The sequence below is a fragment of the Acipenser ruthenus genome, chromosome 3, assembly GCF_902713425.1.
Source record: "Acipenser ruthenus chromosome 3, fAciRut3.2 maternal haplotype, whole genome shotgun sequence".
Lineage (NCBI taxonomy): Eukaryota > Metazoa > Chordata > Actinopteri > Acipenseriformes > Acipenseridae > Acipenser > Acipenser ruthenus.
Genome location: NC_081191.1, coordinates 31,489,081 through 31,505,148, shown reverse-complemented (window position 1 = coordinate 31,505,148; position 16,068 = coordinate 31,489,081). Strand labels below are relative to the sequence as shown.

Genomic DNA, 16,068 nt, shown 5'->3' with positions numbered 1-16,068 from the left:
AAAATAAATAAAACAAATAAATAGTCTGGGTACACCACACACTAAATTACATTTAACAATGAATGTTTATGTGATCTGGTTTAACATGTATATTTTTCAAAGAATACATCTACACATTTCTTTGTAAATACTGAGAATTTGTTTAACATACTTTTTTTTTTTGATTTTCAGTTTTAATAAAATTCAGTTAGTGTATGGTTGTTTATTATTATTATTATTATTATTATTATTATTATTATTGTTGTTCAACATTATTAAAACAAAGAAGCGCCATAGAGATAGACATACCATCAGTTTCCAATTGTTCTGTTATTTCTTACCATATGGCGTCTTTCTTTTTATTGTCTTTATAACCACTGACACTGGCATCATAAAGAACATTATAGTTTTTCACTTTAATAATTAAATTCTCATTGCTGTCCATTTCTCTTTTATTTCTGTGGTAATTTCTACGTGAACGAGACAGTGACAGTCTGACAACCTCTCCTTTGACACTGTCCGAGTAATAACGTGTTGTGTACAGAAACATAGAAGGCTTGCGCAGACAAACTGTCAGTTTGAGACAACAAATCAATTCTGTCTTTGGAGTAAGCGGGGAGTTTGTGTAGCAGCTACAGGAATTTAGAATGGTAATGTACACCTCTTCATGGTGACCAACAAATGAAATCATACACTTGGACAGTTGTATTGGATTTACCACTGTATCATGTATAAAGGGTTTCACAGTCTCGCAAACAATAACAAACTTATGTACAAACGTGAGAATCCATTGCATGGCCGTGAGGCTCTCAATTGTGAAAAACCGTGAGTTTCACGGGTAAACCTTGAGACTTGACATCCATGCATACCCTGCCAGTTTCACTGATTTATCAGTACGATGGCTACACATTTCAAGACAGTTTGAAAATGTGTAAAACCAAGATGAGGAAAATAAAAAATTATTTTCATGTGATTGGAGAGGTGTGAAAAGAAAACCGCGATGAACAAAATTCAGAAATGTCGGCGTCTTTACAAGAATTGAGCAATGAAGGTATGTCAGAAGATGAAAGCGAACAGGGAACTTCGAGAAGGGCTATGTTAGTTACAGCGTGTTCACAGTTGTAAGTAGCAAAAGAACATACAAGTTCAACCAACAGTGGCTTAAAGATTTTCCCTGGCTTAAGTTTGACAATGTTAAAAAAAAAAATAATAATAATAAATCCATGTTTTGCCATTTGTCAGGATGCAGGGGAACTGATGGCAGGCAAGACTGCATTTTTAACAGGGAACCTGATGTTCAAATGTGAAAATATATTAAACAAAGTGCTTCAAAACTACCCGCAATGTGCAGAGACGCATACATCCAGAAACTTCATCCAGACCATCCCGCTGCCATTACAGGCAAGTAGCACATTCTGAGGAAGATGCTACCAGGCAGTTAAAAATCATTTAAGTTGGGGGGGAAAAAAGTTGTCCATTTATGATTTTGTTGATGCAAAAGTATTGAACTGCACAAGTGTTATGTTAGAAAAGAAGGAAAAAAAAGATTTGTAGATATTCAACAATAAATTTGAGAATTTTTTTGTTTTTGTGCATGCCAAATTTTAGTTTTGTAGAGCCCTGCCTACACCAGGTTTTAAGACTCAAATGAAAAATGCTGGTAAGTTTCTGATTTATAACTACCTGTGCTTAATAATGCAATGATTGCGCGTTTTGTTACATTTTTTTTGTTGTGGTTATTTGTTTTATTATTGATATATTATATATTGGACATTATTATATTAAATCCCACTAATAATTGTTGGTCATAGCTTACTGGTGGATTGTGGAGCCCGTTGAGATCCACCAAAATGGATCGCAGTATTTGGTGTATTGGCCACCACTGGTCTATTCTATAACCCTAATATGTTTCAAATTTATAAATTAGGGCGTCTGATTTCTAGTGTTTTACCTCAACGTTTTATACTGTCCTTTTAAGAATTAAGTTGATACTTGCTAAGCCATTCGTGTATCTCACTCACAACTGAGAAATGTGCCAACAGCGAAATTGATGTCATTTTAGGTTTTTTTTTTTTTTTTCTGTGAAAAAAGTGTGATTGCACTCTGTCCTACAGTACACAATTCGACCGTGTGTATTCTACACGTCATTGTTTTGGTAAGTTACATTACTAATGCCAACTAAGATTAAAAAATAAAAACTTTCCCCTAAATTAGTACAAATATTTGCTGAAAAAAAACATCACTCCAAAAGAGAGGCATATTTTAAATGTTTCCAATAAACAAAGACATGTTTGTTTTAAAACAGTGCTGTAGATATCCACTTTAGAACCCACAATAATGCAAATGCAGGCTTTGTCTTCTTCCATCTTGACCTAGTGACCTGAAGGTTTGTAGATTTTGGACATTCTGCTACCATGGTGTTAATATTTTAAGCAGAAGTTTATCCTCTTGGTAACAACTCCTGTACATCCCTGACCAATTTTGATTAGTTTCCTTGACAGCAAAGAGGTTTGGTTAACTTGTTGCATCTTTAGTGAGTGGTGTCAGGCAGCACCTCAGTCCTTCAGTAAGTGGTAGATCCAGCTGCTGTTCCTGAGAAACACATCCACCTTCAGCTGGCTATCGCTTTAAAAAAAAAAAAAAAGTAGACTCCAGTTTACTTGCAGCCTATTTTATTTATTTTTGTGAATAATTTGGTTAAATAATGTATTTTAATGGCTCTTGAGAGAGTGCTTTTGATGAGCATCTCTGTCCTGACATGAACACCACCTGTTCAGGGTCTTTTAATAGGAAATGTGAATTGTAGTGAATAGTGTGGTGGTTTTGTGATGTTATAAACCAATGTCCACTCTGATAAAAACTAAAACTTGTTTTTCTTTATTTTGTAGCCAGGCTAATAAGCCTTAAGAATAATTTGTAGCAGTCTACGCAATAAAGTATGCTTTTGTAACTAAAGCTAGTGTTGTCACTGGTAGTCCGTTTTCCTTAGTAACAGAAAGGTGGATGATCAGCACATTTTGTGAATAAGTTCTAGTAAAGATGTACTTTTCCATTTATGTATTGGGATTTTAATTAGTCATTTCTTGATGTGCTCCATTTATTTCCTTGTCCTTGAACTTTCTTTTTTTAAGATGGTCAACACCGCTGTTGAATTTATGGAAGTTGTGACAGTCAAGTACTGGTTTCAAAGGCTTCATTTCATTATAGCTGCTTTTCTGATCAGTAATGTTTTGGAACATTAGATTCATTAAGCCTCTATATACTCTAAATGTTCCGCCGTACTTGTCTTGCAGGGAAATTAAATCATGCATATAAGTAACATCATTTGAGATCTGGAGCAAGTGTATGACCACTTGGTGACTGGGTACCGCTAATAAAAACAGAGCGATCAGAGTGTTTTTATTTTTGTATTTTTAGATGACGATGTTGACCTGGAAGCTTTGGTAAATGACATGAACTCATCCTTTGAAAGCCTGTACTCAACATGCAGCACCCAGTCAGAATCGGCACCACTTCTTCAAAATGGTCAGTTTATCCGCAGCCACATACAGACCTCAGGAATAGCCCCTATGCAGCCCACATCCCCGCAACAGAAGGTGCGGCGCTCCCAGCCAGTGCATATTCTTGCAGTCAGGTATGCATTTTGTTAGCTTTGTGTGTGTGTGTTTTGTTTGTTTGTTTGTTTTTTGCTTCCCCCCCCCCCCCCCCCTATCTAATTAAGATGTCCTAGAAGAGTATTTACTTTGATGTGGTGTTTATCTTCTCTATATACACTATACAATACTCTGTTCTTTTATCCTTTTTAGCTTATCGTTTATATTTCCTACTGTAACATTAGATAGTCCAAGCTTTGTGCTCATCAACGTTTGTGAAACCAGCCCAAAGTGTCAAATTCTGGTCATTTGCTTCTTGTCACCACATATTGAACAAAATAATCACCCATACACTCCATGAGAGAAGGCCTAACTTACAAGAAAGTAACAGCTGATTTCACAGACCATGAATGTTGATCCACCTTGTTACCTTGAGGTCTGTGAAACAAGTCATAAATAAGGGTGTCAAATCAGACGTCTGGCAGACAGACTGTTTGGTTAGTGCAATTAACTACACTGATGAAGGCACTAAAATGAAATGTTTGTCAATATTAAATATTTGCTCGAAGTGAGACTAAACGCTAATGTTACCCCAGCAGTGGCCTCCAGTTAATTGGTGATAATGGGAAGCTTTGGGATATACAGCCTTTGTAACATAGATATGCTATAGGCTTATACCCTTTGTGATGAATACAAGATTATAGCTCTGGGGATATCTCTACTTTTTTTAAATCATTGAACTGCTTTAGAGAATGTTTGGCTAATGTTCCACATTGCAAAAGCTGCTGTTCAGAACTATGTGGCAGTGATAGTGCCTCCAGAAAGCTTTTACATTTTTAGTTTTCTATTTTATATGTTAGACTGTACATTGATTCAGTTGTTTTAATGAGAAATGGACATAAGCTTTAAAGGGTGCTCCCTGGCAACTTTAAAATCTGTATTTTATCCGAGGACGGGAGCTTCCAGGGGGCGGCGCTCAATTGGCCAAGCGCCGCCCGGGGGGAGGGAGGGTTAGGTCGGCCAGGGTCTCCTCGGCTCACCGCACACCAGCGACCCCTGTAGTCTGGCCGGGCGCCTGCGGGCTTGCCTGTAAGCTGCCCGAGAGCTGTGTTGTCCTCCGACGCTGTAGCTCTTGGGTGGCTGCATGGTGAGTCTGCAGTGCGAAAAAAAGCGGTTGGCTGACGGCACACGCTTCGGAGGACAGCGTGTGTTCGTCTTCGCCCTCCCGAGTCAGCGCAGGGGTGGTAGCGGTGGTAGCGGTGAGCTGGGCCTAAAAATAATTGGCCATTTCCAAATTGGGGAGAAAATAAGAAGTAATTGGCAACAACTATATTTATATATAAAAAAAATATATATATCTATTTTATCTTATCTTTTTTTCCATCTTGGAAAGCTACAGTTACTTTCTACAAGTGATAACCTCAACTTTTACCGGTGTGGGCAAATCCACAAGTGTTGGAAAGTCGCAAGGTATATTCTTTTTTCACTCCATTGTTGCATTGGATAAGGTTATCCTCCAAGATGACTTATTACTGTTGTACAAAACTACAAATAATGGCTTTGTAAATTTTCCTCATGGTCTGACCTGCACTGTTTACTAACAACACCCCCACCCCCATTTTGTGCAGAAGACTTCAGGAAAAGGAACAGCAGCTCCGTACATCATCCCTGCCAGCCATCCCAAATCCCTTTCCTGAGCTGTGCAGTCCGGCCAGCTCACCTGTCCTGTCCCCTGGATCTTTACCTCAGGACCAGCCTTCCGACAAAAATGTGAGTACTACTGCTTCTCCCTGATCGATGCAATGTCTGTTCCTTTAGGATGTGCAGACACTTTAGAATTCTTCTTTTTTTTCTATTACTTGTTTTGTATATGTTATTGTTGCAATGCTCAAGAATTTTTGTGAAACAACACTGCGAGTAGCAGTTCGTCGTGGATGTATTTACAAAAAAAGCTATTTGTTTTGAAATTTTACAAATTCTCAGAAGATAAGACAAGCTTTACATAAGTACAGTTCAGTAGGCAAACGGTACATTTTATAATACTACGATGCTGCTCTATTGCTTGATGATTACCTGCATGCTGTGGTGGAGGCACATGCAAAATGTTCTGCCTTTTCAAGTGTTTTGATTTCAGACATTTACTAACAAAATAGAATGATATTGTGTTGGCTGTTGTGTTGTGTAGCTGATTTTATTATGGTCTCGCTACAGTACATTGTAGATGCTTTCATCTTGAGTTCGCTTCCTTTGCAGACAGGAAAGGGTTCTCCCATCCAGCGAATTTTTTTTTAGCGGTGTGGGCTTAAATTGTCAACCAAACTAGCAAGTCTTCAGCTTGTTAATTCTGTGCCATAAACTCCACTTCAGCTTTGCCTGCTTCAGGACCCATGGTCACTTGTCCTGCATCTAGATACACTGTGGGGAACAAGTAGCTCAGCTTGGAAGAGATGGGTGGGAAGAAATGGTCTGTGAAACAAGTACTGGATTCTGCCAAGTCAACATCCCAGTTTGAATGATGCCCCCCAACTTGTAGCTGAAAGTAAAAATGTCACCATTAATTTCCGTTTTTTAATAACCATGCGCAAATATCACGGCCCACTTAGAAAAAAAAAAAGTAGTTGCTCTGTACATTTAATGATTCAGATACAGACTCTGCACTCTGATTACGCTTTCCTGTTACACTACAATCCATAGTTCATATTTTTTAGACATTGCAAGAGCTTGCAACTCAGGCATTTTTTTGTATTGAACATTTTAATACTATAGTGCTACTTTAGATGTTAATGTATTTTGTGGTTTTTATTTTTATTTTATTTTATTTTTTTACACTGGACACTGCAATTTCTTACTTAAGCCCATTTTAAATGACAACAGTCGATGTACCACAGTTAACTTTGAATTGTATTTCATCAACTTTGTGCTCTACCATTTTTAATTAAGCATGCCTAATTGTAAACGTTACCTATCTAATGTTGAAAATACTCCCTCTGCAAAAGTGCCTGCAAGAAACCCCGCCCCCTCCACCCCAAAACACACTTTTGCCTTAATGACAGCTTTGCGACCCTGGGCGTTGACTCAGCAGAATCTGGTATTGCAATTGCGTACACTCCCTTTTGTTTTTCTATGTTTTTTCTAAAACTGTGAATTTTGGACCTATGTTTGTAGGCTTTTTTTTTTGTTGTTGCTATTTTTATTATTAGGGCTACAACATAATAATAGCTAGTGCTTTGACTGGTGTATATGTAGCCTAGACATTATCTTTTCTATTTTAGTTTGCCTATTTTTTATAATTTATTCCTGAATGCCTTGAAAACACACAACCTTAAGTAGTTTCCAAATGTTTATAACAAACTTGATTTTAAAGGGCTTTTACTATTCATTTTGAAAAATAGCTAACCCGAGTGCCATTTTCCTCCACTGACAAGGTGGCAGTCTAGTTTGCAAGCAGCTTCTTTTGAAAACAAGTCAGTGTTATTTCAAGTAGCACTTTGATAACTGGAATTTTATTTCCGGGATCTAAATTGAAAATGCATGGACGGGTTCGCTGAGGTAACCATAGCAACTGTGGGTTTCTCTGAAATGGGTAGGAAAAGATGAGAGAACGGCAAAACCCAGCACAAACTGGTGAAATTGTTTGATATTGAAAAATAGTGCATGTACAACTCCTATGAAGGTTAAAATATGATACTGGTTCTTTTTAAATGTGGTCCAAATGGCAAATTAGTGAAGCTTTGTGTATTGGGAAACATACAGTATTTGTGTTGGGAGGCTCATTGACATTCACTGTTTGCATAGCCCAGCATTCCAAAATAAAACATCCTGCAAAATAAAGGTCATAGAGAAGAGCATAGCCTCCAGATGGGTTATTCCAGAGAAATTAAATGTTCAAGGCTTCAACTCTTGGCATAAATCACCAAAGAGGGAACCAAGTTGGCCAAGTCTTAAAAATACATACTGGTGTATAACAGGAAATAAATATATTCTCCCAAGGAAACCAGAACATAATAGCAATCCTACAAATCCAAGAAGTGACTCATGTCTGAGGCAACATTCCTTCACAAGATGCAGAACTGAGGAAGTCAGTAAGTAACCTCTCCCTCCAACACTTCTTTCTTTAAAGGTACTGTAACCACATTCCTGAGCAACCAAATGTCGAAAATTGAGATCTTTTATTACTCTCTTCATAACAGAAAATAGGATCACAAAACGTTGATAACTATACATAACATTTACCTTACAAGTTGGGCCAGTGTCTGAAAACTTGAAGCATGCCTGCATCTTTACCCCCGATTTCAGACTCGCTTGCCTAATCTGAAGCACCACTTTGAGTTTGTGGTTGTTAATCCCACACATAACTTGCCGTTTTTAGAAATTCCTGTGGTAAATCAGTGCAAGGCAAAACACGTTGATATGTATTTCTAATATCTATCAAGTCACTAATTTATGGCGGGGACACAGACTGGGATTTTTGCCTTCGAATCAATGTGCAGCAATGTTTGTTCAAATATTGAGATGGTTTCTCTGCACTAAAAATAGCATTACTCCATACCGCTGTTTCACCTTGCGTCTCTCAACCAATAAGCACTTATACAAAGCGAAACGGACAGAGTTTTGAGATGCATGCCAAAATGAAGTCTTATCAGAATGGAAGCTCGGCCAAATATGCAGTGATTATACTGACGTTAATGCTAGCCAATAGCAGCTAACAGAAGCAGTATGAGGAATCAAAATGCAAGCAGCATGAAGTGTGGCGCTTTTAAGGTAAAGTTTGATTAAAGATAGGAGTTGCTGGGGGGCTGCTGTGGCTGCACAAAATCCCGCTGGTGGCCGCATTTGAGAAATGTTGATCTGGACTCGCTGGACTTGTGCTTGAAAAGTTTTTGCACTTTCCTGAGTTACAGTTGATCAGCACAATGAGCAACATTATTTTTAGGAATGCAGCCACCTCCACACATTTCTATAGGTTATTTTTTTAATTTTTTTTATTTTATAGTCCTTTTGGCTGTTGCTGGATTGGTTTTCTTGTAATTTGTTAATTCTTAAAGATTTAGTTTAAAATTGTATGGTATTTTCAATCATTCAGAGTCTTTCTGGGTTAAATTGCTCCAAAACTGAGTTATGGTGCTTTAAATGTGAATGCTGTTCAGTGCCAGCATTTTGTATCTCTAACTCATGTTCAAAGCCAAGTAAATTCAATATTGGAGCAGCATAAACTAGAACCTGTCTGAATGTGATTGAAAACACCCAAAATAGCAAGGGGAATGTAATGAATCAAATCAAATTACATTTCCAGTTAATTACTCTTTAAGAATCCCGATGCAAGAGTGCTTTCTCACAACCAACCCACAGAGAGCAACTGCTTTACTGCCCTTTCTATACATTATTTTCTTCTGAAAGGTGATTTTTTGGAAGAACAAAATGTTAGGTTACTTACTGTATCCCTGGTTCCCGTGAATGTGAGTAATGCGACCTCGCAAGGTTTGGTGGTCGTCTTCTCTTTCAAATGCTTTGTCACAATCACTGTGTGGGCCACTGCTCCTTCCTGGGACTGGGAACAGATCAACCAGTCGTCCAGGTAGTTAGTCACCCTGATCCCTTGCAGCCGAAAGGAAGCTAGGACGGCATCCATGCACTTTGAAAACGTGCAGGGTGCTAAGGAGAGGCTGAATGGTAGCACAGAAAACTCAAAAACGCTCCCCTGTAAGGCGAAGCGGAGATACTTTCTGTGCACTGGACGAATAGGGATGTAGAAATACGCGTCCTTTCGGTCCCAGTTGAGGCTGCCTGCCGAGACGCCTTGCATTCTTGGTGAGAGCACTGCAGCAATTCCTTTACCACTGTTCCAAAGGTGTGGTCAGGGGAGGTAGGAGCTGCTTCTGAAGGAAGGAGCCACCTTCCCATGAGGCCGCGATCGAAATCGCATCCTGGTCAACACACGCACACACCAATACTGCACAGGCAGTCACACTCGTATGACTGACAGCCAAGAAAAGACGACCTACGACACAAGCGAAGCAGGCTGTGAAAAAGAAAAAAAGACACTGAAATGGAGCCGCTGATTCCACGAGAGCGGCAAGCCAGCTCTCAGCACGAATGTACCTTTTTGTAAAATGGATCATCCTATTAACTGCACTCTTTTTTTAAATTGATAAACTGTTTGCAAAACACATGTTTCTCTGGCTGCACTTTTTTGTTTTTAATAAACAGTATATTATTAGCCAGTACATCACCACAGATGACACACTGAGGATGAGGTTCATCTGCAGTGCCACCAAAAGGAAATCCAGTTTCCAAAGAACTTTTTGATTTTTATGATACACCGGCACAATCACTGTCTTTTTTCTTCACGCACCACAAACCGATTTCATTATGTACTGAACAAGGGTACAATGCGGTGGGAGCAGAACTGTTATGACAACCGCTGTTCTGGGCTAACTCTGAAACCCCATCTGGATCGCTCTACTTTACAATTAATGTATTTTTTGCAGTTTTTTTTTTTTTTTTTATGTGTGCAATTCATGGCCAGACAGTACAGAGAGGACCATGAATGCAAAAACTATGAAAAATCTGAGTTGTTTTATAGTGATTATGTCATACAAATAGTTCAGCAGGTTGCAGTACTTTCAATTGCAATGGCCTGTTTCTGTTTATCCAATCCATTTGTATGTGGCAAGACTGATATTGAGCACATGGTTCTGCTTCTCCCAAGATAGCGTAGGTTGTGGAGAAAGCACAGTGCACTATCACTGGCAGAAATTTTAGTTCATCATTTGCAGAATTACCTTTTTTAAAATGCATTTCACAATCCTTCACTTACATCTGTGGAAATCCAGCATAAAAAGCCAGCTTTTTATGCTGGATTTCCTAGTAAGTACACAACACATGCATATGGCAGCCATAATAGTGTGATCTATTTCCTGGTGTTTTTTTTTTTTTTTAATTTACCATTGTATTTCAAAAACTGTTCTGACCTGATCTTTTATGGGTATTGTAAATTAAAGGACAGGAGAAAACAGGATACAGTACCAATAGTAAGTATTCACCCCCCTTGGACGTTTTCACAGTTTGTTGTGTTACAACCTGAAATCTTGATGCATTTAAATAGGATGTTTTTTCCTTTGATTTACACAACCTACTCAACACTTTGAAGAGGCAAGAGAATTTTTATTGTGAAACAACAGTTAATGAAAAATAAAAAAAAACTGAAATGTCTTGGTTAGATAAGTATTCACCCCCCTGAGTTAATACTTGGTAGAACTACATTTGGCAGCAATTACAGCTGTGAGTCTTTTGGGGTAAGTCTCCACCAGGTTTGCACATCTGGATCATGCAATATTCACCCATTCTCCTTGGCAAAATTGTTCAAGCTCTGTCAAGTTGGATGGGGATCATTGGTGGACAGCAATCTTCAAGTCTTGCCACAGATTCTCAATCGGATTCAAGTCCGAGCTTTGACTGGGCCACTCTAGGACATTCACTTTCTTGTTTTTAAGCCACTCCAGTGTCGCTTTGGCTGTGTGCTTGGGGTCATTGTCCTGCTGAATCTCCATCCCAGTCTTGGGTCTTTTGCAGACTGAAGCAGGTTTTCCTCAAGGATTTGCCTGTATTTAGCTCCATCCATTTTGCCCTCTACCCTGACAAGCTTCCCAGTCCCTGCCGATGAAAAGCATCCCCATAGCATGATGCTGCCACCACCATGCTTCACAGTAGGGATGGTGTTACCTGAGTGATGTGCTGTGTTGGGTCTGCACCAGACATAATGATTTGCATTTATTTTTTGTTTCATCAGACCACAGAATCTTTTGCCACATCTTTTCAGCGACTCCCACATGCCTTTTTGCAAATTGCAAGTGGGATTCTACATGGGCTTTTTTCAGAAATGGCTTCCTTCTTGCCACTCTTCCATACAGGCCAGATTTGTGGAGTACCTGAGCTATTGTTGACACATGGACAGTTTCTTCCATCTCAGCCATGGAACGCTGGCTTCTCTGACCAATGCCCTTCTTACCAGGCTGCTCAGTTTGGGAGGACGGCCTGCTCTAAGCAGATTCTGGGTGGTGCCGTATACCTTCCACTTCTTAATGATCGACTTGACTGTGCTCCAAGGGATATTCAATGCCTTTGAAATCTTTTTATACCCCTCCCCTGATCTGTGCCTTTCCACAACCTTATCCCGGAGTTGTTTTGAAAGCTGCTTGGTCTTCATGGTAGTATCTTTGCTTTGAATGCACTACCCAACTGTGGGACCTTACAGAGACAGGTGTATTTAATCTGAAATCATGTGAACCACTTTTATTGCACACAGATGGACTCCATTTAACTTATTGTGTGAATTCTGAAGGCAATTGGTTGCACCTGAGCTTATTTAGGAGTGTCATAGCAAAGGGGGTGAATACTTATCTAATGAAGACTTTTCAGTCTTTTGTTTAATTGATTTGTTTTTTCACCCCTCCCCCCCAATTTTTCACACATTGAAAGTGTTGAGTAGGTTGTGTAAATCAAAGGGAAAAAAATCAAATTTAAATGCATCAAGATTTCAGGTTGTAACACAACAAACTGTGAAAAAGTCCAAGGGGGTGAATACTTACTATAGGCACTGTATATTGATGTTGATAATCTGGGGGGAAAAAAAATTATTTAATCACACCCAGATGGAGTTCTCTGTTACTGTGTTACTGTAAGGGGTGTGGGGTATTTTCAGTGTTTACTGGAATATTTATTTATTTATTTATTTATTTATTTATTTATTTATTTATTTTATTATTTTTTTGTGTGTATTGGGCTTAATTTAACACTTTGGTTCAGATGTATTTATGGTTGATGATTTCATTGGTTTAAGATTCCACTTGGTATTTTATTTTCAATATATTTAAATAACATTTAGGAAAGGTATCACGTTCTGACAGGTCAAGGCAGGTGTTTTATTTATTTAATTATTTTTACGCAGTTATCAGACATTTTACTGGCAGCTCTGTTTAAAGGTTCTAGATTGTTGGGCATACAGTATAACTTCAAACTAAGAATGGCTTATTGTTGACAGCTTACTTCCTGTCCTCCCTAGAACCGATACATGCAAAGACCCTTATTTGCTTATAAAGAAATAAATCTATCAGTGTCAATAAATACCAAGAAGCTGAAAAGAAAGTGCAGGTGTGCTTACGTATAGAATCATTTCTTCTGTAATTCTATCTTGCATTTGAGCAGAGTTCTACTCCCTCATTTGTTAATGTTTTGTATGCGTGTATAAGGCGGGGGGTACATTTTGTGTGTGTTTTAACATTACACCTCTGCAAAATTAAACAGATATCCCTTTAACTTTAACCTGCAACATAATGTTGTCATGTGACCTTTTGGTTTGCATATGATGTAGAAAAAGTCGGTAGTCAAGCCATTAAGTGAACAAGACAAAGGAAGTACACTTGCATGGCCATCGTGTTTCTCAAATTGTTGTCCAAGCATTTGAAGGTCAATAGGTTACAATCAATTTTGAATTGAATACATTTGATTTGGTAACAAATAAACTACAAAATAGCTTGAGAGAATAGAAGCTTGTTGACTACAAATACTTTGTTTATATTGCTTGCGGTTCGATATTGAACTTATTTCAAGGTGATGGAGGAGTCTGTTAGTGTTGGGTACTACTTATTTTGGCCATTTCGGTGACACGTGTTGCCAAGTTTTCTGTTACGCATTCCTTTCTGTCCTTGGTTTAAATTTCTAGGCATTAGTGCCAAACATATGCAACATGACCTTTTTAAATGAATCACCATGCTGTGCTTGGCTGCATGTTGTTTGACTGCCTCTAAACATTAATCCTTTAATGTAGACCACAGTGTTTCAGAAATGAAATTACATTTTAGACCAAATAATGCCTTTTTTTAATTTTATTTTTTACTGACTTTGACTGCAATGTGTTTTGTAAATGAGTTTGCCAGACGGCTGTGGTTGCATGACTGTACTTAATCTCAATGCTTGACTAATTGTATTTTCTATATCAATAGTACTAGAAGCAAAACAGAGCGTAGCATCTTGCACAACAGTTGACAATGTGAATTATACTGTGTTTAGATTGGAAAGTGTTTATTTCCAAGAAGAGAGGGTTTTATTTAACTAACTCTTACCGAAATAGATAAGAAGATAACTTTATATTTATATTTAAATGGTGTGTTTACAGATTGTAGATGCTTGACAAATATTTGAATGCGTAATTTGTCATTATACAATATGGTGCCGCAGCAAATAATGAAGTGCCATGGTAATACGTTATTACTATGTTTCTGTTTTTCACATGTTGTTTAAGGCAAAAATACTCCCAATAATCAATTTGATTATGAAAATATCCAGTTTCTTGATTTGTTTTGAGGTATAAGCCAGTAAAATAAACAATAAAATACAGTATAGGGTACTGTAAGCAAGCAAACAAACCATTTCCATTTTTACTTGTACATTCCAGAAAAACAAATAGAGTAGACCTTTTTTGCTTGAGCCCACTCTTTTTATAAATTGGGAAGATTATTATTATTATTATTATTATTATTATTATTATTATTATTATTTATTTATTTCTTAGCAGACACCCTTATCCAGGGCGACTTGCAATTGTTACAAGATATCGCATTATTTTTACATACAATTACCCATTTATACAGTTGGGTTTTCTAATGGAGCAATCTAGGTAAAGTACCTTGCTCAAGGGTACAGCGGCAGTGTCCCCTACCTGGGATTGAACCCACGACCCTCCGATCAAGAGTCCAGAGCCCTAAACACTACTCCACACTGCTGCATAGTGTTTATATGTCATATAAACACTATGCAATCTTTCTTTTCCACCTCCTTGGCTTCTGTGTTGAATGATAAAATTCCATTCTACAGCTGTTACATAGCATACAGCTGCTTTATTTAATTTATTAATTAATTTATTTTTTTAAGTTGCTTTTCTCCTTATCGCCCTTTGGCCAGATAAAACAGAGCAAAGCCTCCCTACCCTTCCAACACCACAGATTTCTCTGTCAACTTCATGTCCTGAGTTCAAACATTCAAGCAAGGAAATTTGGATCCTGCTGATAACCTTGTATAAGTTCATCTACATACAGTATATTTGTTTTTGTTGTATCTGTATAAACTCTTTCTGATACACTGATAAATTTTCCACTGCTTGTTTCACCTGTTGGCATAGGTTTCCAAAAAAGACCTTTTCCTGCAATTTTAATATTGTAGTTGGCTATGGTTAGCCAACTACAGTACTAAACGCCAGTTTTGGCTTATTTGTTAAGTATTATGTAAGCCAATGTAAAATTAATATGTAACCTTCGAATTAAGCATTATTCCTTTTTAAGTAGTTTTATAAGTAGTAACAACCTTAATTCTCAAATACAACCCGCAACAACTAGAGATTGTCTTGTGTAAGTGTTTAGGGCTGTGCTGGTAGTAAGTTGAAAAACGAAACAGGTAATTTCTGTACAGCACTTGGCTACATGTAGGTCACTGAGACTGCACAGGATATTTGAATCTGAAGCATTCAGTAGGAAGCAAATGAGCCTTTCATGTGTAAAAGTAGGGCAGCATTGATTTTCTCATATCAAGCTACCCAAAGAGTGGGCAGGCTTCCAGACGAAAAAGTTCAAAGATGTTTCAAACTTCATTTTTACATAATATACTAGAACCTTTAGAATCGTGAAGGATTAGAATAGACAACCAGTCTATTATAAATTAGAAAATAAATATATACCAGTACTGAAATATGATCTTAAATGTTGATTTGATGGATGATTCCCTTGGCTACTCTCCAACAGTTTGAATCTCATTATTTGGTTTTATTGCAGTGAAAAGCAGAATTCAAAGTCCAGCAGAGAAAGAAATGGGTTGACCTTGAGTTCAGTGTGTAACTTTTAGCACACTGCTTGTCTTTATGGCAATGGGCGTTTTTAATCATGCAGTGCCTCTTGCTGATCCTGCATCTAAGGAGCTGCAGACAGATCACTATTGTTTTGTTTTTTGTATTTTTTTTCTATATATATATTTTAAAAACTAGAGCTGAGCATGAGCCAATTCACTGCATGGGCAAAATTGAAACCAAGAAAGAACTCTCTCCTTCATCTCTGTGAAAATGGGTGCATTTTCATATTTGCCACAGTTACTCGGCTCATAAGGAATGCAAAGCCCAAGATTGCAACATTTTTATAATGGCGGTTACTAAAATACCAGTTGGGAAATCGAACATAGATTATGGCAGTTACAAAGGAGTTAATATCATAGGAGAAACATCTGCCTGCTGTTTTATGAAGTGAATGGTGTGGTTACAGTTTACTTTTACAGTAATCGGAATGGTTCTCTTTATGACCTTGTTTTGCATTAGGGCTGTCAGTTGATCCTCAAAATAACAATCAATTATTGGGTACAGAAAACACATCGATAAATATCAATGATTTGTACTGCCACATACATTTTCGGTCCATTGCATTTTAAATCTCGCACACCCTTCCTCACAAGACATGCA

The 16,068-nt window shown here is 37.8% G+C and overlaps 1 protein-coding gene across 4 annotated transcripts in view; it reads left to right on the top strand.

Annotated features, from left to right (window-relative positions):
- The window catches only part of LOC117435483 (growth factor receptor-bound protein 10-like), a 166,753-nt gene that overhangs the window by 101,071 nt on the left and 49,614 nt on the right, over positions 1 to 16,068 (top strand). For all 4 annotated transcript variants that reach the window (XM_059012781.1, XM_034058681.3, XM_034058680.3 and 1 more), the window contains 2 exons: positions 3,397 to 3,613; positions 5,201 to 5,342. In XM_059012781.1, the coding sequence (XP_058868764.1) occupies positions 3,397 to 3,613; positions 5,201 to 5,342 (359 nt within the window). The remainder of the gene's footprint in view (positions 1 to 3,396; positions 3,614 to 5,200; positions 5,343 to 16,068) is intronic.